The sequence below is a fragment of the Zonotrichia leucophrys genome, unplaced genomic scaffold (genome assembly GCF_028769735.1).
Source record: "Zonotrichia leucophrys gambelii isolate GWCS_2022_RI unplaced genomic scaffold, RI_Zleu_2.0 Scaffold_452_41126, whole genome shotgun sequence".
In the NCBI taxonomy this organism is placed as follows: domain Eukaryota; kingdom Metazoa; phylum Chordata; class Aves; order Passeriformes; family Passerellidae; genus Zonotrichia; species Zonotrichia leucophrys.
Genome location: NW_026992657.1, coordinates 611 through 26,108, shown reverse-complemented (window position 1 = coordinate 26,108; position 25,498 = coordinate 611). Strand labels below are relative to the sequence as shown.

Here is a 25,498-nt window from a genome sequence, read left to right as displayed (position 1 = left end):
ACAACCACCGGGACAGACAGACTGAGATGGAAGGAGCCTCTCCATCAAGGACTGAGACATGGAACCCCATGTGAAAAGGCCCCTCTGCTCCTTCCAAGGACTGGGACTGAAACCCCCAGCCCGGGGCAGGTGTGTGGGGGAGGCAAGCTGACCAAAGCGAGATGTTTGCCTGCAGGTTGTGACCGCTGCACCAAGAAGACAATGGCTCTCGCTTACTGCTGAGAGCATGGACTACCTGTTACATCTATTCCTTATTGTATCTGTTTCCCCATCCTCGCAATTTCCAATAGAGTTATCATAATAAAAACCTCTGAGTTAGCGAGAGACTTCGAGATCTCCCCGATGTAACAGGCGGGTCCTCGACTGGACTGGATCAAAGGACTTTGTCTCTACATTGGTAGCTCTATTCCCTCTCTCTTTCTCTCTCTCTCTTTTGTCTCTCTCTTCCTCTATCTTTTTCTCTCCCTTAATCCCTCTATCACGTTTTGCTGTGCTCATTCAATAAAGGTGCATTTGTTTTGATTATCATTGCAAACCCCCTTGGTACTGGGTCGGTTCTTTTTGCACCCTGAGATCAAATCCATGAACCATCACGAAATCCGTCCATGAGGACGGATCATGACACCCCCCGAGGACCCCTCCCCAAATTCCCCCCAAAGCCCCCCCAGACCCCGTTAAAACCCCCTCAAGTTCCCCCAGACCAAATCCCCCCCAAACCTCCTCAAGACCCCTCCCCAAATTCCCCTCACGACCCCTCCAGGACCCCTCACCTGTCCCTGCGCCTCCTCAGCAGCTCCCGGAGCCCCCCGTCCTCTCCCAGCGCCTCCCCCGCTCTCTCCAGCGCCTCCCGCAGGACCCGCCCGAGCCCGGGGCGGCTCCCGGGGGTCCCTGAGGGGGTCCCGGGGGCGGAGGGGGAGGGGGCGCCCGCTCCATGCCCGGCCCCGGGGTCAAGGGGCGCTGCTTCCAGCTCGGCTCTGATTGGCTGGAGTAGCGCGGGGAGGGCAGGAGTTGCTGAGGAGAGACGCCCGGTGATTGGTTGGTTTCGTGGAGGGCGCAGTGATTGACAGGAGAGGGGCAAGGGAGGCGGGCTTTGCCGAGGGGAGACGCCCAGTTATTTGTTAGATTGAGGAAAGAGAGGCGGGTGCTGCTGAGGGGAGATGCCCGGTGATTGGTTGGTTCAGCTTGAGAGAGGCAGGAGTAGCTGAAGGGAGACCTGTGGTGATTGGTTGGATCGGGCGCACGGAGAGGCCGGTGTTCCTGAGGAGAGACCCGCGGTGATTTGTTGGTTTGGGGCGGGGTGCACCGTGATTCGTTAATTTGGGAGATGAAGTGCAGTGATTGGATGGTTTGAGGCAGGACGCGCTGCTATTGGCTGGGAAAAGCCGGGGATTTTTAAGGGAACATTCCCGGTGTTTTGGGGAAAAATTCTCGGATTTTTAAGGAAAAATTCACATTTTTTGCAGGAGAAACATTCCCAGTATTTTGAACCCACATGACACAAATAACCCAACTAACCCCAAAATACTCGAAATAACCCCCAAATAACTCCAAACAATACCTAGAAGTCCCCAAATAACCCCAAACAAATCCAAATAACCCCAAAAAAACCAAAAGAAAACTAAAATTAAGTCAAAAAACCCCCAAATGATTTCAAGTACACCTAAAAAAACCTCCATATAAAACAACATAAACCCCAAGAACCTCAAATAATTCCAAATGAACCCATACAAACCCAAATACTTCCAAATAAACCCAAAAAATTTCAAATAAACCCAAAAAATTTCAAATAAACCAAGTAAAACCCAAGAAACCACAAATAGTCCATAAATAACCCCAAATAAACCCCAACAAACCCTAAATAAACCCAAATAAACCCCAAGTAACCCCAGTTCCTCCCATCCCCACCCCAAAACAGATCCCGACCAATCAGAACGCGTGGCACCGATGACGATCCACTTGCTGGGCACAAACTCAGAGCACTGGCCCCTCCCAGCGATTTCCAGCCAATCAGCGCCCGGCCCGATTCTGACTCATCACTTGCCAGGCACACACCAAGGCCTCTCACTGCAGTAAATAATCAGAGACCGCGCGGGGTAATTTCCAGCCAATCAGAGCGTGTCTCGCTGATGACTCATCACTTGCCAGGAGCGGAATTTGGGGGGGGGAGAAGGTGACCCTGGGGATGGATTGGAGACCCCAAATTAATCCAAAACGGGGTCGGGATCCCCAAACGGAGCAGGAGGGGCCTGGAGCCCCCAAAACCGAACACGGGGGAAGTGACTGGGGGAACGATGGGAAAGGGGAGCGAGAGCGGGGAAAAGAGGGGGGTGAGACACCAAAAATGAGCTGGGAGGGGGATGGGACCCCCAAATTGAGCTGGGAGGGAGATGGGACCCCCAAACCGGATAAAGCCAATTTTGTTCCTGGAATATGTAAAGTACTTTATGGATATGCAAAATGTCGATGACTATGTGTCGTGGTTTGACCAGGAAGGAGTGGGAATTCTGGGAAGCTGTGGTCAAACCAATGAAGGTTTTGGGTTTCATACTGACACCTGGTGTAGCCAGTGGGGTTTGGACACACCTCCGAGAATACACAGGGGTTAAAAGCAAGGCACTGCCCTGGCACTTCCTCTTTGGGACATCGTCGGGCGAAGAGGTCAGATCTCTTCCCCCGCCCAGCCCGCTGCTGCTGGGCGGGGGAGGGGCGGCCATGCGGTAGGCCAGGGGCCTGGACAGAGGTGGGGGTTGAGGGGGCTTTCAAGGATGGAAGGGTGGCGGAGCCCCAAGAGACATCGAGACATCGGGCAGCCAGCCCCCCCCCCCCCCCCCCCGCCCCTCCCCCCGGAGAGAGAGAGAGAGAGAGAGAGAGAGCCGGCGGCACCGAATGTGATGGCAGCCAGCCAGGAGGAGAAGGGGGGAGGGAGAGTGCCCGGCCGGCCGCAGCAGCAGCACGTGTGGGAGTATCATCTCGTCCCAGGACAGACAGAGACTGAAAACTTTTAACCCTTTCTTGCATGATTGGGGCCTTGCAAAAATGCTAATCCTCCTCGAAGCTGAATAAGAAGGGAGATAAGAGATGAGATAAGATAAAGACCTGGCCCGAAGAATGTGGAGATGATTGGATGGGGAGAGATGATTTGGAGTGGCCTTTTGGCTGGACTTTTCTCGTGGCTATGGACTCAGTTGTTCCTGTGACACAGACTGCATTTAGGGGGAGGCAGTGCCTCAAAACCAGGAAGGTTCTTCGTGAGGACCCCCCGGCCCCAGGGGGTTGGAAAAATATGGGGGGGACAGATGTCCCAAAAGCAGAGACTGTGCCTTTTTGGAGTGAGACAAGGCATCCTTGAAAGACAACCCTAAAAGCAGCTCTGGCCATGTCTCGGTGGTGAGAGCACTGAGCATGGAAGGAAGATGTCACAAGCGGCAAATGGACTTTCCGGGCGGTGCCGAAGTGACAGGGAAGCACACGAGGTTTTCAGTGTGTTTCCACGAGAAGCCTATGGAACGAGAAAGACTCCTTTCCTCTTCATGAACTGAAGTTTGAGTATACTAAAGTGTCGTGCCAGGGCTGGGCAGTTGGTGTTTTTTGGGAGAATGTATCGGATTGGGAAGGTCAGGGAGTGGGGAGGAGGAAAGTTTTTTTGTAAGGTTTTCAATTTTTTTTTTTCTTTCCCTATTTTCCTGTAGTTTAGGTAATAAAGTGTTCTTTATGTTTAAGTTAGAGCCTGTTTTGCTTATTCCTGGTCACATCTCACAGCAGACACCAGGGTGAGGCATTTTCATGGGGGGCACTGGCTCTGTGCCAGGCTCAAACCATGACACTATGCAACAGGCTGATGTCATGGGAGACAAGGACAACTAAGCAAAAGTTCTTATGGCCACCAAGACCCCCCAGTTATTTTCGAGGACACCCCTAATTATTCTGGTTTTAATTACATCAGCCTGTTGCAGATCCATAGACCCTCATGCATATCCATAAACTAATTTACATATTTCAGGAACTATTTTATATGGCCAAACATTGGGCGTGTCTCCCCTTTTCAGGAGCCTACACTGAAATAAAAAATGTAAACTCCCTCCCTATTATTATTATGAGAATTGTTGTTGTTGTTGTTATTATTATTATAATTATACTAGAAAAATATTAAATAATTTTGAAATTAAGGAGCTCGCAGGCAAAGATATGGGAGTAGAAATAACAGTTATTTATTAGGAAGAATTAAAAACACAAATGCGGAAGTACAAACAAACAAAAAAAAACAATAGAGTCAGAATCCTCTGGGAATCCAGTCAAACAGGTTCATCCTCTTGGAAAAGAGTGGGAATAGGGCTGATCCTTTGGGAATCAATTTCTTAACCCCCAAAGGCAGGTGAAAGGCAGGGCCGTGGAATTTTTACAGGGTATCCCAAGGATGGAGTTGGGGTTTGGGTCAGGGGAGGAGTTCTTAGCATCATACGGAGGGTGAGATCAAATTCCTTCCTCTCAGCAACAGCAGCACTCCACACAGAACGTGTCCCCAAATCCTAAATTCCCTCTAAAAAAACTGAGAAATTATGGAACTTCGGATATATTCGATCAATCTCCTTCATTTAACCCAGTTTTGGGTGTTTTTAAAGGATGAAGGTGAAGCAGAGGAAAATTAAGGCCAAACCAAAAGGCGAAGCAGCCAGGTGTGTTCCCAACATGGATCACAGGGAATGTGAGTGACCAGGGCTGTGCCCAAAGTGCCTCCTCCAGTGGGCAATGAGCTGGAGCAGCGCACGAACCTCTGCCGCACTCGGGCACTCGTAGGGCTTCCCTTAGTGGTGCCTCCGTTGGTGTTGGTCAAGTTAGAGCTCTGTGAGAAGCTCTTCCCACACTGGGGACACTCATAGGGCCTCTCCCCTGTGTGGATGCGCCGGTGGGTGATGAGGGTGGAGTTCTCCTTGAATCCCTTCCCGCAGTCGGGGCAGCGGAAGGGCCTCTCATCTGTGTGAATCCGATAGTGCTGGAGGAGAATGAAGCTGGTCAGAAACCTCTTCCTGCATTTATCACACTCGTAGGGCCTCTCCCCAGTGTGGCTGCGCCGATGCTTGACGAGGGTGGAGTTGTCCTTGAATCCCTTCCCACAGTCAGGGCAGCGGAAAGGCCTCTCCTCTCTGTGAATCCGATAGTGCCGGAGGAGATGGGAGCTGGTCTTAAACCTCTTCCCACACTTGGAACACTCATGGGGCCTCTCCCCAGTGTGGGTCCTCTGGTGCCTGATCAGTTCGGAGCTCTGGCTGAAGCACATCCCACACTCGGAACACTTGTACGGCCTTTCACCAGTGTGGATCCTCTGGTGCTTGATCAGGCTGGAGCTCTCTGTGAAGCTCTTCCCACACTCTCCACATTGGTAGGGCTTCTCCCCAGTGTGGATCCTCTGGTGCCTGATCAGGTCGCAGTTCCACCTGAAGCTCTTCCCACACTTCTTGCACGTGTGGGTCTTCTCCCCATCATGGAGCTGATCATGGAGCACCAGCTCCGAGCTCTGGCTCCGTCTCCGGCCGCCTTCCCGGCCCAGGCTGGCTCTTTCCCCCTCAGATCCCCGCCGGCTGCGTTTGCAGCCCCTCCTCGTGCGGCATCTCCGGGACTTTTCCTCCCCGTTGGCTTCCTGCGCCGTGGAGCCGCTCAAAACGGCCTCTTCCACCAGGTTCTGCCGCGGGCATTTGTCCTCCCTGCTCTCCATGCTCAGCTCCTGCTCTGGGGGAGGAAGGACAAGGACAGGATGGGATTTGCCTCCGTGCCACAGGCAAGGGCAAGGAGATCCCCCAGGGCTGAGCTGCAGCCAGGGCCGTGCTGGGCTGGGAGATGGAGCAGCACAGAGGGGAAAGGGGCACTGACTTCCTCCTCACCTGCCTCAGTGTCCCGGGGCATCTTCCTCTTCCTCGCAGCCTCCCTGGAGTTGGCAATGGGCAATCCTGGTTTGGGGAAAACAAGGGATGAGAGCGTTTGTAGGAGTGTCGGGGGGTAGGACGGTCGGGACGGACGGAGACGAGAGAGCTCTGCAGCCAGGGCGTGGAACTTGCGGTTTATTGCAAAGGGCCTGGGTGCAGGGCCCTGCTGGGAGCTGCCAGGCACAGCTCGGAGCAGGCCCGAGAGAAGAGAGGGGTAGAGAGGGTGAGAGGGTAAGAGAGTAAGAGGAGAAGAGCGTAAGAGAGTAAGGGTCCCGTTACAATACAATAAATCTTCTTCTGTGTTGAATATTCTATTTCTCACTAACCAATCTAGTACAAGATACAAATCCTATAGCATTTATATACAGACTGGAAAAATCATCACATCACCATGCTGTGTTACATTTTCAACCCTAAAAACTCCTCTTTGGACCCTTCTGCTGAGCTAGTAGAGTCTGCTCTGACCCTTGGTCTGTCTGCGAGCAGAGGGAATTGTTTCATCAAAGGGAATTATCTTCAGTTGGGCCACACCATTGTTTTCCAGTTGTTCACTAACTGAGGTATCTCAAGCTTGTTTTCATTTCAATCTTCCTTACACTATTTATGTTCACAAAATCTTTTGCCAGACAATCGTATTTATAAGGCTTCCTGTTTTTGTGGGTGTTTTTAGCTCGGGTCCTCTCAGTGTGCCATATTCCCTTCTCCTTTCCCTGCTCTTGCTGATGTGCCTGTCAATCAGGCTTAACACAGCAGCGTCGTTGTTGGTCTAGTGTCCTAGTCTTGAGACCGCTTTACTGGTTGTAGCTCAATGTCCTCCTCCTGTCCTGAGCTAAAAGGTTAATCAGCATGCTGCGGATTCTGTGAGCGTTGCCGTTCAGACCTGTATCATGATAACATTGGAAACCTCCACGGAATCCTTCCTTTCTCTCTTCACCATCGCCAGAAGCTCTCTCTCCTGAGTAAAGTAGTTCCGACAACTGGACTTGTTCAGTGCCCTGCTGCATCTCCAGCAGCCAAGGTATCTCTGGGGTAAGCACCAGTGCGCCTTTGCTCAGCAGTTAGGGTCAGACGGGCCAGGCACCCTCTATGTATATGGGTTCGTATTCCATACTGTTTCATTTCCCCAAAACACATTGAGTTTGAAGGTCCCTCTGCCCAAGTCCATCTCTACAATCACCGGCCATCAGGTCTGCAAAAACCTCCTAAACACCCAGTTCAGCCTGAAAAAGCCTCCCAGGAGTTCCCCGTCCCTGGTTCCTCCCCTCTGGTGTTCGGAGGTTCCCCCTGTCCCAGCTGCTGGGGCTCACGCTTGGATTGGGGGTCCCCCTTCTCCTCGGTGCCCGCCCTGCCCAGGCTGCTGGCAGTCCCAGCAATGCCAAAAGCTCCCCCCGCTTCGCTCTCCCCATTTCAGGATGCCGGGGCTGTTTGGGCTCCCGGGCTCCCTTCTCCCCTCATTCTCTGCTCGGGGCTGTGAATGAGACGAGGGCTGGTTGTCCCAGACCTGCCAAGTGAGTGCTGGAGTCTCCCACGCTGCGTTTCCAACTTTCCTCGAGGGAAGCAGCCAGTAAAGAGACACAGCGAGTGAGAAGAGGAGTGAGAGAATCCCCCGGGGTAACTGGGACTGGGTCTCAGAGAGGGGCTGGACCCCTCGGAGCAAGGGAGCAGAGGAGTTTCCGATCCCAATCCACTAGGAAATGGGACAAAAGGGGCTTCTAAAAATTCTGCTGGTTTGAGGGATAAGAGAGTCCAAGAGCATCCAGAATTAAAACCTGCTGGGTTGAAGAATTAACATTCCAAGAGCATCCACGGTTGAGCAAAATTCAGCCAGATTGAGGATATGCTCAAGAGCATCTGGGGTGGGACAGCACAGCTGGGTTGAGGGATATCCAAGAGCACCAGGACTGGCCAGAAACACCTAAACTTGTAATAGGTGATGGGAAAGTGTAGTATATGGTAGAGATAATTCATGCTACTAATGTATAAAATATTGTAAAATGACACATATGTCTTTTACCATCCTGGCAGGAGCAGTGTCTTATTCATATACATCTAGTTCTGGACTTGGTTGAGATAAACATCGGGGTTTTAATGAAAGAACAGAAGCTTCCAGGGCGATAATCGCTGGCTTCCCCGGTTACCAGGTCCACCAAGAGTGATTAACGCCTCGACATTACAGCTACCACAATGATCCACAGCCCCACCCTGATGCATGTGAATGCTGACTTCCCCGGAGTCTACTGACAACATCAGACACCTGGACTGAGTCTTTGTCCACCTCTGCACAGGTAAAGCCAAGGTTATGCATGGGAAGAGACACAAAGAACATTCGGTCATCTCTGCCTCGAGCAGAATAAACTGTAAAAGAACTCGCTGCGTCAGGCAGCATTTGTGAACAGGGGGAGACTCTGACATTCGCAGGTCAGATCCGTGTTCACCCAGCACCGAACCCGGGCTCGACGCTCACCCTTGGCTGTGGTGGTTTTGACAACCGAACTTCAGTCTCACAGACAAATTAATAAATCTTTGCTAAATTTTCTTATAAGTTTGGCTCTCGATTTGATCATTTATAACAAAAGGTACCTTATTGTTGTCTTGTTGTGTGTGAGAGTGAGTCACACACAAAATCAGCCCTTCCCTGGTGGGTGGGAAAAGGGGCTGTGGAAAGAGGAGTGTGTGACCCACAAATAAGCCATTGTTCTCCTGGCCTGTGGGGGCTGTGGCATAAGGTACAGGTGACCTGCAAACGGGCCATTGTCCCCAGGGCCTGTGAGGGGGCCATGGCTAAAGAGTGTGAGTGACACACAAATCAGCCTCACAGGGGAATGGCACCGGAGGCAGCAGAGTCAGGGCCCTCCCAGGAGGCCCGGAGATACTGAGACCCAGAGGCCACCCCAAGGCCAGGGGGGGCCACAGGGACCCGCGATTCTCTGTCAACAGGGATCCACTCTGTGTCCTGAGGGTGGGAAAGAATGTGTGGAAGTGAGTGAGAAACAAAAGTGAGTGAATGTAGACGGATAAAAGTACAGGTAATGTAGATTCTGTATTTTAAGCTTCACTATATCTCCTTGGAGGGAGGTATATTGTACTGAAAGTAGTGTGAGAAAAAAGTTATTTTTGTGTGTGTAGTTGAAAGAAAAGTGGTATTTAGGTTGTTAGTGAATGTGAAAAACAGAGGCAGAAGATGAATAGATAAGATCTTGAAAAATGAGTTCAAAAACCAGTAAGTTGGTTCAGGAAAAAAAGAAAAAGATAGTCCTTCGTGAGTTATGTTAGCTAACAGAGATACACCTCCTTGCAAAAGGAGAAAATACAGGGTATGTAGTACTCGATAGGAAAAACATGCAAACTATGGAAAAAGGGAAATTAACCTTAAATTAGTAAGCTCAAACTTGTGAATTATATACTTTAAAAAGAGCACTAGAATATTTAACACAAAACAAAGGAACTATATATATTGATTCCGGGTATGCCTTTAGAGTAGTACATACCTGTAAAAAATTTGGAAAGGAAAATATTACTTAATACAAAAAGAAAAGGATTAGAACATGAGTAACTTATTTTAGAGGCATTACAATCAACTAAAAGAATAGCTATAGAAAATATTAGGACCCCAAAAGGGAAAACCCCAGAAAGAGGAGGAAATAATTTGGCAGATCACAAAGCTAAGGATGCAGCAGAAAATGGAGCTGAAAGAGTTATGTTAATATTTAACTCCAAACAGGAAAAACTGGAAATTCCAAAGTTTAGGTTAGCGAGAAAAAAGATTAAAAAAGACAGGAAGGAACAAGATAAATCAGGGAAATGGAAACTTCTTGATGGAAGACAATTTCATAATAAAATGTGCTTACTAGGAAAATATTAGAAGAAATGCATCAGAAAACCCACTGGGGTACCCAAGCTTTCTGTGATCATTTTTTAAGGAGGTATGCATGCACTGAGATTTTTGGAGTAGCAAAGCAAGTAACTGAAAGAGGCTTAATTTGCCAAAGGATAAATAAAAGTTGATGAGAAAAACAACATTAGGAGGTCGTGAGTTAGCTCGTCCACCATTTCAAAGTATCCAAGCCGAAGTTTAGATTTTTCAGCTTGTGGGTTTATTTGTAAAAAAACCCCATTTAATCTAGAAGAAAGAGAATATGCCATACGTTAGACAGGAGATTTTAGGAGAATAAAAATCTTTAAAGTATCAGAAACACCCGAAAAAACAAGAAAAGAAAAAGGGGAAATGAAAGAGAAGGGAACAAGAGGAAAACTCAGAAAGAGAGTGGGATCCTCTGCAGCTCTTGCCCCCTCCGTTCGCGGCCCAGGCGCCTGTCCCGGGTCCCGGCTCGCTGCCCGCCTCAGCTCCGCCTGCCCCGCTTTCCATCCCAGGTGCGGCCTCACTGCCCAGGGCAGCTCCACCTGCCCCGGCGCTCTCGCTCAATTTGTGTGCCCTGCTCCCACTGCCTGGCCCGCGGCCGCTCTGCCGCCCATGCTGGGCAAGATGGGGGTTGCTCTGTCCTGCCGCCTGCTCCGAGCTCACCGCGCCCACCGCACCCAGGGGGGGTCCCAGCCATCCCATCCCCGCCTGCCCTGCCCGTGCCACCTGCGCTGGGCACCGCCGCTGCTGCCGGGCTCTCCCACCTGCCTTTGCTCTGCCGGGAGCTGCCGGATCAGCCGCCATCAGCCATCTGGGGGCTGCCCACGCTCCGCCTCGGGCTCCACGGGAACATCCCCCTCTGCCGATTCCGGCAGCAGACCCTGCCCACACTCCCACCGAGCCTCGGCGGGATATCCTCCCCTGACCCCGTCCTGCTCTGAGTTACGTCCCCTTGGGAACCACAGCTCCGGCTGTTCAGGGAAACTCTCTCTCTCTACAGGAAGCACCTTACTGAAACACTAGGAGCTCAGTTAAAAGGCAGCCCTCTTCAAATTCTTTCCCGAAACACGGGAAAAAGGCTATAGAAAGGAAAAAAGTGAAAGAGTTAGATGAAGGGATTGCTCTATTTCCGTTCAGAGAGGTTCCCATGGGAGGGATGCGCTGCCCCGCCCCGCGGGAGCCACCAGCGCCCCTGCCGGCCGTGCCCGGAACTGCACCCAAGGGGAAAGCGCCGCAGCCCAAAGGCCGGGACTGGCTCCGGCCTCTGTTTGCTGTCAGTGCCGCAGCTGTTGCTGTTTGTTTGCTTTATTATACACACTAGTAAAGAACTGGTATTCCTATTCCCATATCTTTGCCTGAGAGCCCCTTGATTTCAATATTCCACAAATTAAGAGGGAGGCAGTTTGCATTCTCCATTCCAAGAGAGGCTTTTTCTGCCTTCCCGAGCAGACACCTCTCTTGTAAAGCAAGACAAGCACCCACAGGCACTGAGGGGGCTGCAGGAGGGGCACAAGAAGGCCCTGCAGCACTTGGGCACAAAGGCACAGCAGGTGAGTGCAAGAAGGGAGCAGCAAAAGGCCAAGCTGAAGGCAAAGGCCAGGGCACAGTTCCTACAGCCCCTGAGGGATCAACCCCAGGGCCCAAGGGGGCCCCAGCACCCAGGGCACGGGCTCGGCCACAAGCACCTGGCACAGGCATTGCCCTCCTCGGCAGGGGAGAGCCCACCCAAACAGCCCCTGGCAAGGAACCAGGGCTCCAGCTGCAGGGCACAAGGACACTGCAAGCACAGACAGCAGCACCCTCAGCACCAGCAAGTCCACCCCTTGATGGACATGGATTGCCAGGGCTGTCACAGCTCCCATCACACCAGGGACCCTCCACACTGCAGCCCTTGAGAACATTCAGGGTGGGTCTGCATTGAGAGGAGGCATTTCCTGATGGACACAGGGGCCTCTCAATCCACTCTGAATCTTAGACCTAAAGGGGAAAATAGTAACGGAATATTTTAATTTTTGAGGGAATGAGTGGGAAAGATGAGCAGGTATGATTTCTTCAACCACTATTAGAAACTGTGGGGGATAGGTTTGAATAACATGAATTACCTTTTCTTTCTCCTGTGATTGCAATTACCTAGGAAGGAATTTGAGAGCTGGATTTTAATACTGTAAAAGGGATACAGAGGCTAGTTCTGTTCTACCTTTGTGCCAAAATCTGACAAGGCCCATGCTGAAGTGAACCCAGAAGTGTGGGCAGCCCCAGGGAAATAGGGAAAATTAGATATGGAGCCTCTACAAATTACTTTAAAACAACCAGGACAAGCAATATCCTGTTCCAAGAGAGGGAAGGAAGGGCTCACAGCCTGGTACTGAGTCCCTGTTAAAGGCAGGGCTTTTGGAGCCAAGGATGGCTCCCTACAACACTCCTATCCTGCCAGTCAACGAACTGGATGGATGGACAGGAGGAGGAATCACAGAATTTTCAAGTGCTAAAATGACGATTAACTGAGGTGGCTGGCCTGGACCTTCCACACGGGGAAAAAGAATTTGAATTATAGGTGGATGTTAAACAGGGTCATGCCAAAGGAATTCTTGAGCTAAAATGCTTCACCCAGTGGCCAGAAAGTGGCCTCATTGCAAAATTGTGCAGCCACAGCTTTCATGGGAACTGTGGCCTGAAAACTGATGACAACAGGACGATCTAGAGTTCAAGTCTGGCATCAAGTTAAAGGTCTGACAACCAAAACAGCCTCTACATGGATGAGCAAGGCTTGGTTATTACAGTATGAAACTTGTTCAGTGGCACAGGAGGATTTAGAACTGAGGACAGGGCAAGGGTTTAACCCAGCCTCCTGTTTGAACAGCCTGGAGAGGGGCTGGCAAGGAACCCAGGACTGCACTCAAGGGACAGAGCTCCAGACACAGGCTGGGACAGATTGATGATGGGACATTCCCTGGCCTGAGGGAGAAAATGTGTTTGTGGATGGCTCTGCAAGGGCAGCAGAAGGGAAAAGAGCTACAAGACAGGCTGTTATTAAGGAAGGGCAATCAGACACAGCGCAGGTCACCGCCCCATGCTCAGCTCAACCCGCGCAGCTCTGGGTGCTTGTGAGAGCCTGGCACTGAAATGCCCTGAGCAGGAAGGCTTCAATATCTTCTGCTGACACCATGGCACCTAACAGGGGGGCAAAAGCAATTCTCACTGCTTCAGCAACCACTGGAGCAGATATCAAGGCATATTCTCCCACAGCAAGCTGGGCTGGCACACAGCCTGCCCTGGCACTTTGCTGCTGCCAACACCCAGCCACGACATCGGCTCCTGCCCAAGGAGTGCAAAGCAGCACCACTGGTGGCCAAGGGGCCCATGCCAAGTGTCCCTGAGGCCAGAAACAGCCGCCAGCACAGCTCAACAGGGGGGGACCCCTCAGCCTGGCCTCAAGGGCTCTGAAGCCCCGGAGATTTGCACTTCCCGCCTGCAGCAGGAGGATGGGAGGCCGCCCCTGAGCCTGCCCTGAAGGCAACGCAGCAGCAGCCAGGGCTCCACAGCGGGCCAAGCCCCTGCGCCTGCCCACAGATCCTCCCCTGGAATCCTCTGCAATCCTGGCCACCCTCCTCTGCCATCTCCAGCCACTGGGGCCAAGCCTTGCTGCCACTGCTGCAGCTTCAGCGCTGCCTGGGCCTGCACTGCCACAGCTGCTGGGGAACACCAGGGCACAATTCCACTCTGGGGCTCACTCACACCCACACTCTGGCCTGCCTGCCATTGCACTGCTGCAAAATATACCATGTTTCGGTTCTTTTAAATCTTATTCCTCTGCTCAGGCTTGGTTTGTCTGTGCCTTGGGGAAATGAATTTTTAAGGTTCTATTTAAGGGATGTTACACCACTCAATAGAGATGAGTTTAACATCTCAACAGACTGGGAACAGCTCAAAAGACACCCACAGAGATAACGACCAGCAACAAAACATCAACATTGCCCAGCAGCAGGAAGTGAAGCTCCATTCCAGGCAGCCTGCAGAGGAGCTTTAAAAATGGAAATTAACACTGCCGGCAAAATGCACCTGGGTCTCTTGCCTGGGGCAGGAATTGGCTGATTCCCTCTGCCCCTCACCCCAAGCTCTGCCTGCTGGCACTGATGGAATTTGCACAGCTCAAGGCAGAGCCCAGGGGGAGGATATCTGACCCTGCAACACAAACGGGTGAAGCTGCAAAGGGAAACAGCACATGGACAATGTTGGGAAAACTTCACTATAAATAATTGGGGGGAATCATCCCTCTGCCCACTCCAACGTGCTGTCACTGTCTGTGTTATATAGGGTATATTAGAGCACTGAGGGTTTTTTGCTACCAAAAATTCAGGGAAATCAGTTGGGAATCCAAGGATTTGATTATTTATTTAGAGAAAAGCAGTCAACTGATGCAGCCCTGGCTGGAGAGAGCAGCCAAAAAGGGGGAAAAGATGACCGGCCAGGAAAACAAATCCTACAAGACCATCGACCAGGCCCTGGGAACCCAAACCAATTCATATCAGGAGCCACAGAACCCATTTCTCATTTCAATGGCATCATTAGATTACAAGCTGTCCTCACAATAATAACCAACCAGACAGCTCCAGCTCATGACCTTCCTGCCGACCAATCCACTGAAATGAGGAACCCAACACTTAACCATGGGATGGGATCAGATCATCTGTTAGCAGAAAGAGGAGGAGTTTGTGGGCATTTAAATTACTCAAAATGCTGTTGGCAAAAAGATGCCAAAGGAAAAGTGGTGAAAAAAAAAAAAAAAACAAACTGAAAACGACAGAAAAATTAAGCAGCTCATGTATTGGTACAAACGTGGAAAGGATGGGAAGGGGACACGGTTTTGTAGCTCCCTGGCAGACCGTGGGTTAAACGAATGATGTTTCTCCTCTGCAGTGCTACAGCAACTCTCATCTTTTTACCATGCTCCACACCTTGAGAGTGCAGCTCATTCAGTAGGTGAGCGAGGCACCAGGGATTTGTAGATAAGGAAGTAACTGGGGGAAACCACCGGCTTCAATAACTGTTACTAATTAAAAGGGACTGCTGCTCACAGAAAGTCCCAGTGAATTCGTGAAATTCCAGAAGAACAAAGACTTAACTAAGCCGTGAATACCGGCTGTTATACGAAAGTGGGGGTGCACAATAACGAGGACATGCAGTTGGCGGATCGGGAGGTCTGAACCTTCCAAGCACCTCAGCCAGTGGGCAAAGGGAGAGGGAGATGAGCCCGGGAAAATGAGGATACAAAGGAGGCTGCGAACTACAACAATGGCAGAGAGCGCACGGCAAATGCCCCACGGCCTCTCCCTCTGCTCAGCAATAAAGTCACTTTTACAGGACTCCTCTGTCTCCTCTGGGCACAGAAACCTCCGGCCACGGCAATTTCCCCGCACAGCCCCGGGCACGGGGCAGCCCCCTCTGTCCCAGCCACAGCAACCGGGCCGAGCCAGCGCTGCTCCGGCAGCGGCTCCTGCCGAGGCAGCGGCCGCAAGGAGACCGCGGGCAGCCGCTCCCGCAGCGGCCTCACGCCAGCGGCAACACGGGCCGGACACGGCACAACGAACCCGCCCGAGCCCCCTGCCGCCCCCGAGGCCCGCAGCCAGCCCCGAGCCCCCGCACAACCCAGCGCGGTTCCCACCTGCGCTGCGGCCGCCTCCGAGCTCCGCCGCCGCCTCACCGCGCTCCGGCCGCCGCCGCCGCTCCCGGGACCGCACACAGGCTCGGACAATGGCGGCGCTTCCAGCAACCGCTGCCCTCAGCCCGCCCCCGGGGCCCTGCCCCGCCCCGCTCCCACCAATCAGCGCGCCACAACCACGACTGACGGCACCATCGCCCAATCGCAGTCAGGGGCGGGCTCTGCACACGGCACAGCCCCGCCCCACGCTCTCAGGGCCCCCCGGGCTGCGTGAGGGCACAGCCGGATAGCAGGAGGAGGGATGGAGCAGGAGGAGCACGTGTTGCTGCCCGCGGATCCCGCAGTGCCCCGGGTCGGGACCAGCTCCGTGCCCCGCTCCAGTTCCACCTCCCGTTGGACGATCCGCGCTGGATAATCCCGAGTGACCCCCAGGGTCACAGCTCCCCGTGTTGGGAACACTCCTGGCTGCGGGTTCCACATCTTCCCGGTCCCCCTGGGGACACCTCGATGAAGGCCGGGGGATCCCCGCTACTTTTCCTGTTTCTGCTCCTCTCCTCATCTCCCCCTTCTCTTCCTCCCGCCTCTCCCTCCCGGTTCAATCGCTCCTCCCGCTCCTCCTCCCCCCTCCTTCCCCTCATCTCTCTCTCACGTCCCCCCCTCCTTCCTCCTTCTCCTTCGTCCTCTTCCTCCTCCCGCTACCCCCGGGCCCAGCCCCCACCCTTTGTCCCCCTCCCTTTGCCCAAATCCGTCCCATCGCCCCCCCCAAACCCCTCCCCATCGCCCCCAATAAACGGCCCCGGGCCCAACTGGGAAGCTTTATTGGGAGCACTGGGAGCAGGCACTGGGCGGGGGCAGAGCGCCAGCGGGGCTGGGGGGACACGGGACTCCCCCAAAATCAGCGGAGCGGGGACGGAGCGGGGGGTCCCGGCCGGGCCCGAGCACACGGGGAGGGGCTGCGGCCGCCGCCGGCTCAGGAGCTCTGTGGGCAGAGAAAAGGGGGTGACACCGGGCTGGGGGCCCCGGCGAGAGCGCACACGCTCCGCTACGGGGGGGACGCCACCCCCGGCACCCGCCCTGACCTTCTTGCGCAGGGAGAAGCCGAGCCCCAGCGCCAGGAAGACGAAGCCCAAGACGAAGCCCCCAATCCCCATCAATATCTTGATGCGGGCGGCGTCCGGCGGCATCTCTGGGGGGTCCGCAGGGCTCAGCCCACCCAAAACCTCTCAGCGACACACCAAGGCGCTCCGAGCGCCCCCTCCAGGCTGATTTCCGTCCCTCCCACTCGCATCCAGCATCCTCCAAACCCCCTGCCCTTTGCACCCAGCGCCCACAAACTCCCTCCCAGTCACACCCAGAGCCTCCCCAACCCCATCCCACCCTCCCCAGAATCCCCCAAACCCCTTCCCCGCCCTTGCCTAGGCCCCAGCCCCTCTCCCAGTCCCAGCCCGGCTCTCTCCAGCTCCCTCCCAGTGGCTCCCAGCACAGCCCAGTGGCTCTGCCAGCGCCCCCAGGGGCTCCCCCGTACCCCAGTGCCGCCTCAGGGGCTGCTCCAGGCTGACGCGCTCCACCTGGCAGCTGTAGCTGAGCCCGCGCCAGGGGGGGGTTTCCAGCAGCACCAGCAGCTGGTAGGTCCAGTCCCCGTTGGGGACCACGTCGGTGGCCACCACGTGCTCCGAGAGCTCCTGCTGGCCCTGGAACCACCTCACCTGGATGGCAGCAGGGTAGAAATCCATCACGGAGCAGAGCAGGCGGCCGGGGCCGGGCTGGGAGCTCGAGGGGGCACCAGCGAGATGGACACGCTGGGGGACACTGGGAGAGACAGAGAGAGAGAGAGCGGGGACACACTGGGATCAGCTGGGGGGCACTGGGAGAGAGAAGGGAGGGCTGGGGTGGGCTGGAGAGGGACTGGGAATGGACTGAAATGGACACGGAATGACAGGGAATGGATTGGGGAACGTGGTGGGAGGGACTGGGGATGGGCTCGGATGGATTGGGAATGGTCTCGGAGGGAGTGGGAGAGACTGGGAGGGAGTTGGGTGACACAGAGAGATGGGAAGGAATGGGGGAACTGGGAGAGAGGGTGGAGTTCTAAGAGTGAACTGTGAATGAACTGGGAAGAGACTGGGAATGGACTGGGAGAGACTGGGGAGGAACTGGGCATGGTCTTGGAGGGACTGGAATGGCACTGGGAGGGATCTTGGTGGCACTGGGAGGAACTGGGAATGAAGTGCGCGGCAGTGGGAGGGCGAGTCCGGCGCGAGGCACTCCGTGCTGCGGGTCTGCCTGGCAACAGATGAGTCATGAACATGATGCGATCTCATTGGTTGCCAAGCGTCAACTTTACGGGTCGCTGAAATGGACGCGCGGGGGGGCACCGGGAGGGACTGGGAGGATCTGGAGACCCCGGGGGTCGGCACAAGGAGGGCTGAGGGCTCTGGGCCGATGCCCAGGGAGATTTTGAGGGGCTCCAGGGTTACTGGCAGGGCAGGCCCCGAGGGGACACGCTCTCCCTCGTGCTCACCTCGGCGCTCCGTGATGAACGGGGTAAAATTCTTGTACCAGCACCGGCAGAACCAGTCCACCGCAGTCCGTCTGTCCTCCATGAATACCGCGTTGCTGTTCCAGCGCTTGGCCAACTTCTCCCCATAGCGGGTGAACCCCACAAAGTGCCCCACGTCGCTGTCGAACATTATGAACTGATCCCGGTTGTAGATGGATCTCTGGACGTACTTCACCTTCTCCGTGCCGTTAATGAAGTAACACTCGGACTTTGTCATCCTCTGGAACACCCCTGAGTGTGCAGGACACAGGTCAGGGGGTGCCAACCCACCACCCTCTCCCAGCATCCCCAGAGCTCCGGGGGCCACCCCGGATCCCCACTCCGCACCCCCTGTGCCCCACGGCCGCCATGGGACCCTCCTGCCCGCGCTGCCGCTTCCTCTTTGCCGCCCTTCCCCCATTTCCCCTTCCACATCGTCTCCCCTCCCACCTCCGGCCGCTCCCCAAATCACTTTTGGGGTCCCATTTCCCCATTTTCCCACAAATTTCCCAATCCCCAGCCCCGTCCCGCTGAGATATGGTGTCCCACCTCCGCTTTTGCCCCTTCCCCACCCTCTCCCACCGCTCCCTCTCCTCCCCCCACACCTCAGGCCCTCCCGCTCTCCCTTAGGGGGTCCCCTCCTCCTCCCCCTCCATTCCGGGTTCCCCCCTTCTCCCCCTTCTCCCCCCCTGTCCCAGCGCCTCCCGCCCCCCGCTCACCCGAGAGCTCCGCGCCCGCAGCCGGGGGGGCTCCCAGCACCACCAGTGCCACCAGCAGGGCCCCAGCTGCCGCCCCTCGCCCCATGGCCGGGGCCGGGCAGGGAGCAGCAGCCCCAAAGCAGCCGCGCTGCGCTGGGAGCGCCAGTCCGGAGCAGGGCGGGCTCGGCAGCGCCGCGCGCTCTCATTGGCTGCCGCCGCTCGTGGGGAGCGATCGGCCACGGGCTCTGCCCGGCAACCGATGAGGCAATCCAACGCCCCGAGCTCTCATTGGCTAAGATGCCGCCTGCCTGCGCTCCCATTGGCTGAGGCGTTTCCGGGACGCTGCAGCCCCGGAGGGGTTTTTTTTGGCGAGGGGGAACCTTGGGGCGCTGGGCAGGTGGGAGCTCAGGTGAGCCCAGCAATGCGTGCCCAGGTGCGCGGCATCTCAGGGCTGCCCGTGGCGAGCGGTGACGCGGGCCTGATGCCAGGCACCCCCAGAGCCGCTCTGTCCCTACCCCCGCAGCCGCACAGGGACAGAAAATGGAGCCGAGGGTTCCTGCGTGGGGACAAGGACCGGGAGAGATCCCGCAGCAAATCCCACATGGGCACAACAGACCCGGCCTGGGAACACGGAGGGAATTTATTACCAACCGAATCAGCAGCACAAGGAGGAGGGGAAGAAATCTCTCCAACACCTTCCCCCTACCCAACACAGATCACCCAGAACAGGGGTCACCAGGGCTTTGCCCAACGGGGGTCACTGGGGATCATCCAGCGCGGATCCTCCCATGGGGGATGGAGCTGGAGCAGCGCACGAAGCTCTTCCCACACTCGGGACACTTGCAGGGCCTCTCCCTGGTGTGGAAGTGCTGGTGAGTGACGATCTCTGAATCCCACCTGAAGCTCTTCTGACACACCAAGAATTCCAAGGGCCCTTCCCCAGTGTGGATCTTGTGGTGCTTGCTGAGGTCGGAGGTCCCACTGAAGCTCTTCCCACATTCCCCACACTCCCAGGGCCTCTCCCCAGTGTGGATGTTCAGGTGTTCCATCAGGCTGGAGCTGGAGCTGAAACCCTTCCCGCATTCCAAGCACTTGTGGGGCTTCTCCCTTCCATGAGGCTTCTCCACCAGCTCTGAGCACTGGCTGCATCTCCGGCCGCCTTCCTGGCTCAGGGGGGCTCTTTCCTCCTCACCCCTCCCTGGGCTGGGTTTGCAGCCCCTCCTCGTGAGGGATCTCTGGGGCTTTTCCTCCTCCTCCATCTGGCCACAGCTTGGGAATGACAAACCCTGGTTTGGGGGAAACCAAGGTGGCATGGTTTGAGCCTGGCACAGAGCCAGTGCCCCCATGAAAAATGCTCCACCCTGGTGTCTGCTGTGAGATGTGACCAGGAATAAGCAAAACAGGCTCTAACTTAAACATAAAGACCACTTTATTACTTAAAACTACAGGAAAAATAGGGAAAGACTATAAGGAAGAAAAAAGAAAAGAATTGAAAACTTTACAAAAAAAAACTATTTTCCTCCTCCCCCACCACCTGACTTTCTCAATCTAATACATTCTCTCAAAACAACTGCCCAGCCCGGCACGACACTTTAGTATACTCAAACATCAGTTCATGAAGAGGAAAAAGAGTCTTTCTTGTTTCATAGGCTTCTCGTGGAGACACACTGAGACCCTCGTGTGCTTCCCTGTCACTTCGGCACCGCCCGGAAAGTCTATTTGCCGCTTGTGACACGTTCCTTCCATGCTCAGTGCTCTCACCACTGAGACATGGCTAGAGCTGCTTTTAGGGTGGTCTTTTCAAGGATGCCTTGTCTCACTCCAAAAAGGTACAGTCTTTGCTTTTGGGACAACTGTCCTCCCCATATATTTCTAACCTCCTGGGGCTGGGGGGTCCTCACAAATGAACCTTCCTGGTTTTGAGGCACTGCCTCCTTCTAAATGCAGTCTGTGTCACAGGAACAACTGAGTCTATGGCTACAAGAAAAAGTCCAGCCAAAAGGCCACTCCAAATCATCTCTCCCCATCTAATCATCTCCACAATCTCCGAGCTAAGTCATCTCATCTCTCATCTCCCTTCTTATTCAGCTTCGAGGAGGATTAGCATTTTTGTAAGGCCCCAATCATGCAAGAAAGGGTTAAAAGTTTTCAGTCTCTGTCTGTCGGACGGCTCCCACGCACGCTGCCCACACGCTGCCGCTGCGGCCGGGCAGTCTTCCTCCCCCTTCTCGCTGGCTGCTCTCCTGGGGGGGGAAAGGGGGGCTGGCTGCTCTCCTGGGGGGGGGGAAGGGGGGCTGGCTGCTCGAGGGCTCGATGTCTCTTGGGGCTCCCCCCCCCTTCCCTCCTTGGAGCCCCCCCCCCGAAGCCCTCTCTGTCCAGGCCCCAGGCCTCACCGCATGGCTGGCCCCTCCCCCGCCCAGCAGCAGCGGGCCGGGCGGGGGAGAGAGATCTGACCTCCTCGCCCGATGATGTCTAAAGAGGAAATGCCAGAGCAGTGCCCTGCTTTTAACTCCTGTGTATTCTCGGAGGTGTGTCCAAACTCCACTGGCTACACCAGGTGTCAGTATGAAACCGAAAACCTTCATTGGTTTGACTACAGCTTCTCAGAATTTCTACTCTTTCCGGGTCAAACCATGACACAAGGTGGGAGCGCCTTGGAGTAGAGGCTCCTCCTGGCCAGGTCCATCTCTAGAACTCAGCAGGAGTCTTGTGTCCATGAAAAGCTCCACATATCAAGATTTAGCCCAAAAAAACTCTCCCAGGAGTTCCCTATTGCTCATCTCTCCACTTTTGGGGTTCCAGAAGTTTCCTTTCCTTGGGATCATGGGGGTCCAATGGCTCCAGGGGTTCTCCATTCTCCGGCGTCCTGCTTAGGGATGATCCAGGGGCTTTTGGGGGTCCATGGGGTCCCTTCTCCCCTGATGCTCTGCTTTGAGATCCCAGGGATCCCAGGGGTCCCTCCTCTCCAGGCTCCCCCCCTTTCCAGTCTGCCGGGGCCCCCCAGCTCTGGGATCGCCCCTCTCTGCTCTCCCCACTCTGGGGCTCCCAGGGGTTCCCCTCCTCTGCTCTCCCGGGGGTCCCCAGGACCAATGTCCTCCCCTGCCCATACTGGGCAGTGGCCACGTGGGCCCCCAAAGATCCCCCAAGGGGCTCAGCTTTGGGCTCCTGCAAGATCCAAACCTACACACACAGAGAAAAAAACCTCCCAGGGACACCACATGATATTTGGGGCTCAAATCCACAACCTGTGAGCTCCAAACACACCCCAATAAGAAAACCCTCTCAGGGACCCCCCGATGGATTTGGGACGAGCTCCCCCTCCCCGCTCACCTGCAGGACGAGCTGGGGGCGATGGTCCCGCGGCTGCAGCCACAGGCGGCACTGGAACCTCCTGTTCCTCCTGTTCCTGCTCCTGCTCTTCCTGCTCCTCCTTTTCCTCTCCCCCTCCTCCTCCTCCTCCTTCCTAATCCCACCTCCTCTCCAGTTCCTGCTTTCTGTGTGTTTAGACTGGAGAACCTTGCTTGCATTTAGAACTAGAACAAAGATCCCAGATGGAACAAGGCTTGCTGCTTTTAGTCAGAAGCATCAGTGACTAAAGGTCACGTTTCCTTTGGTTCGGTGCCGTCCTTGTTCCTCCTCAGTGTTCAGGCTGGGCTGTGGGGTGTCCTTGTTTGCTGCATTTTCCGAGTTCCTCTTGCACCCTTCGGGCCATAGGCTGTGCCCTGGGAGGGTTCTTTGTGCTCCTTTGTGACACAGGAGAACCTTCCAGGCGGTTTCTGCGTGAGCTGCTGCTGGGATGGCACAGGAACAGCGCCACGTCCCCGTGGTGTTCCCGTTGCTGTGGGACACGGAGGCCTCAGTGCCCAGAGTGGCTCTGGGCTCGCTGCCGGAGGATCCTCCTGCCCGAGGCATTCTCAGCAGCCAGCCCAGCCCTGACGGGTGTCCTTCTGTGCTTGCAGGGCTACAGGCTGCAGACGTGTGCAGCGCAGCCAAAATGATGCAGCACGTGGCTGCTGCAGTTTGCACTCTGTACTCTGTGGCTTATTCGGGGTATTTTTTAACCCACTTGGCACGTAAGTCGAGGTTTTCCCTCGGTGCAGCATCTGTGGCTTTGGGCTTGCTGTGTGCTTTCTGTTCTTCCTCCGGAGCTGAGCTGACTTTGGAACCAAATTGCCATGAAGACACCATTGCTTTGGGAGAGCTCCTGCCAGCAGCTGCAGCTGAAAAAGGGGGTGTCTGCAGCCAGCGGGGCGTGCACAGCATCTGCAATGAGCCCTGGGGGGTTCTGTTCCCTCAAGCAGGGAGTCTGTGCCAGCAGAGCCTGGAACTCCCTCCCTTTGCTGCTCCAGCCAAGAACTGACCCAGCCCAGTATTTTGTGCTGTTCTCTTGCTTGCTGTGGGAAGGGACTGTGGCTCCTGGAGGGATGCTGTGAAAGCAAAATGCTCTCTCGGGGTTGTCTTGCTCCGTGGCATTTCCCACTTCTGGCAGTTTTTCTCCTAACAGCATCTGGTTCATGTTCCCTCTCCCGTTGCAGGGCACCTCATGTCTGGATTCCGAGCAGCTCCTCCTTCGGTGAGTGGGAAAGGAACCTTTGATATTTGGAATTGTGCAGCAAGGTGTGAGCTCGGCATGTGGCAGCCCAGTGCCAGCCTGGGAGGCTGAAGGAAAGTTCCTGTCAGTGCCTGCAGCAGCAGCAGCAGTAAAGGGATCCCCGGCAGTTTTCTCCTTTTCTGCTGAAGAGCTTTTGAAGAGCTGCAGGTCTGGTTTTGCAGGCAGAGGATTTCTTGCTGGCTTTAGCCATGGTGGAATATCAAATTCCCAACAATAAGTGGCAATGTTGATTTAAGCCCATTGGTAGTTGGAACAGCTCCAAACCCAATTTCTGCTTAGTGCAGCTGGATGTGCAGCTGAGGATAAATAAGGCGATAACTGAGATAGAACTTCCCGTCCCTCACGCTGCCGTCTGTCCTCAGGGCACAAAAGCAGCACCAGCACCTCCTGGGGCTCCCTCTGCTTCCAAAGAGGAAGCCAAAGAGGAGGAAGACAGCAGTGAGCTTCCCGCTGCTCTGGGGGCCGATGGTGAACTTCCCTCAGTGCCGGGAGATGACAGTGAACTTCCCGCTGCTCTGGGAGACGAGGGCGAACATCCCGCGGTGTGGGAATGCAACGGCGAGGCTCCCGCGGGGTGGGACAAGGACAGGGGACATCTCCCGGCGTGGGACGAGGACGGTGGATGTGCCCTGGTGTGGGACCAGAATGGCCAAGCTCCCATGGAGTGGGATGAGGATGGAGGACATCTCCCAGTGTGGGATGAGGATGGAGGACATCCTGTGTCTTGGGAAGAGGAGAGTGGGAAGTGGACAGTGAGCATCCCTGGGCTTGGAAAGATGATAGAGAAGCTGCAGCATTTTGGGAAGAGGATGGAGAAGCTGCAGCGTTTTGGGAAGAGGGTGGAGAACCTCCCTCTGCTTGGGAAGAGGACAATGAAGCTCCCTCCGCTGTGGGAACCTGGGCTGAACATTCTGACAGCAGCACAGCCCTGCAGCCAGAGGGGAGAGGGGAGTGGTGCCTGATGCAGCTGAGTACGTCTGCTCTGTCCCTGGGTGCCCGAGCAGGTGCTGTGTGTGTGTCTGGGCATCGGCTGCACCCAGGGTTGCTCTGCAGCTGAATGTCACAGAGCCATTTATTGTCCTTCCCCAGCTGACACCAAGGGGCTCACGGCCCCAGGGAGCGGGGCTGGTTCTGGCTCTGCTGCAAGGCGGTCTCTCACTCTGGGAGGGAGCGTCTTCCACGTTTTTTCTTTCAGGGAACACCGTGAGCGAGGCGGAGCCTGCCCAGAAATACCTGGAAGTGGAGCAGATTGGCCAAGGGTAAGTGCACGGCAGCTGCTTCTGCACAAGCAGGGCTGGGGGTTGTGCTGGTGCAGGATCAAGTGAGGGGTCAGGAGAGCCCAAAGCACCTTCAGGCACTGGGCTACCATCCTGCTGTCTCTCAGTCCTGATCAGAATTGATAACTGTGGTCAGAAGGCACCGTCAAAGGCCCCTGAGGCTGGCAGTGTCCTGCCTGCAGCAAGGAGCAGGACCTGGAAGATCTTCTGTCCCTGGAACTGGATTGCCTAAAAGAGCAACTCACCATCTGGTGACTGTCAGAAAACAGTTCTCAAGAAGATTTCTTTCAAATATTTTCCTTCAAAAAATATCCACTGGTCAGGATTACCAACCTAATGGTTTAGAAACAGAAACCACAGATGAACTAATAAGTGCTCTACTCTAGCACAGGTAGCAGACCCCATACATTCAGTAACAGACACAGAGTTGATGCACTCTGGGGGAAAATGCATCACCTGCCTGATGGCAGGGCCCTTGTGGATCCTGCAGGTCTTAGGCAGGAAATGGAAAAGGATGAAATGCATTCTTTTCCAGTTCTTTAGACACCTGTCCGGTTTTCGGCTGTTTGGATGGCCTGGAAAGGCCCGGGGTGGCCCTGGGGCAGCCCACGCCTCAAAGGAACAGAAGAGGCTTCAGTTCCTCTCTCGGTCTCCGTGTTTACCAATTGTTTATCTAAAAGATTTTCCCTCGGCCCGACAGAGGTCCGCTCAGCAGCCAGCCATGAGCACACTCCCCTCCCCTCCGGGCGGTCACCTATCTTTATACCCAAAGTTGCGTATACAATATTTATCATTTTTCCCCAATACCTTTCACCCTTATTGCCCAGTGCACTTTTAGTAACAACCAATCTCAAAGTGCCACCATCACCACAGAAGATGGAGGAGAAGAAGAAGAAGAAGAAGGACAGGACACGCCCCAATTCCTCCACCTTACTT

At 54.9% G+C, this 25,498-nt stretch overlaps 1 protein-coding gene and 1 pseudogene across 1 annotated transcript; both read right to left on the bottom strand.

Annotated features, from left to right (window-relative positions):
* Positions 1-766: 766 nt before the first annotated feature.
* On the bottom strand, positions 767-15,916 carry LOC135441722 (zinc finger protein 154-like). Its single transcript, XM_064701263.1, has 5 exons — positions 15,684-15,916; positions 15,440-15,618; positions 5,877-5,942; positions 4,732-5,724; positions 767-888 (listed from the first exon to the last, which is right to left on the bottom strand). The coding sequence occupies exons 1-5, from the start codon at positions 15,914-15,916 to the stop codon at positions 767-769; spliced, it is 1,593 nt and encodes a 530-aa protein (XP_064557333.1).
* Positions 15,917-16,277: 361 nt separating this feature from the next.
* Positions 16,278-18,954, bottom strand: LOC135441721 (class II histocompatibility antigen, B-L beta chain-like; annotated as a pseudogene).
* Between the last annotated feature and the right edge of the window lie 6,544 nt (positions 18,955-25,498).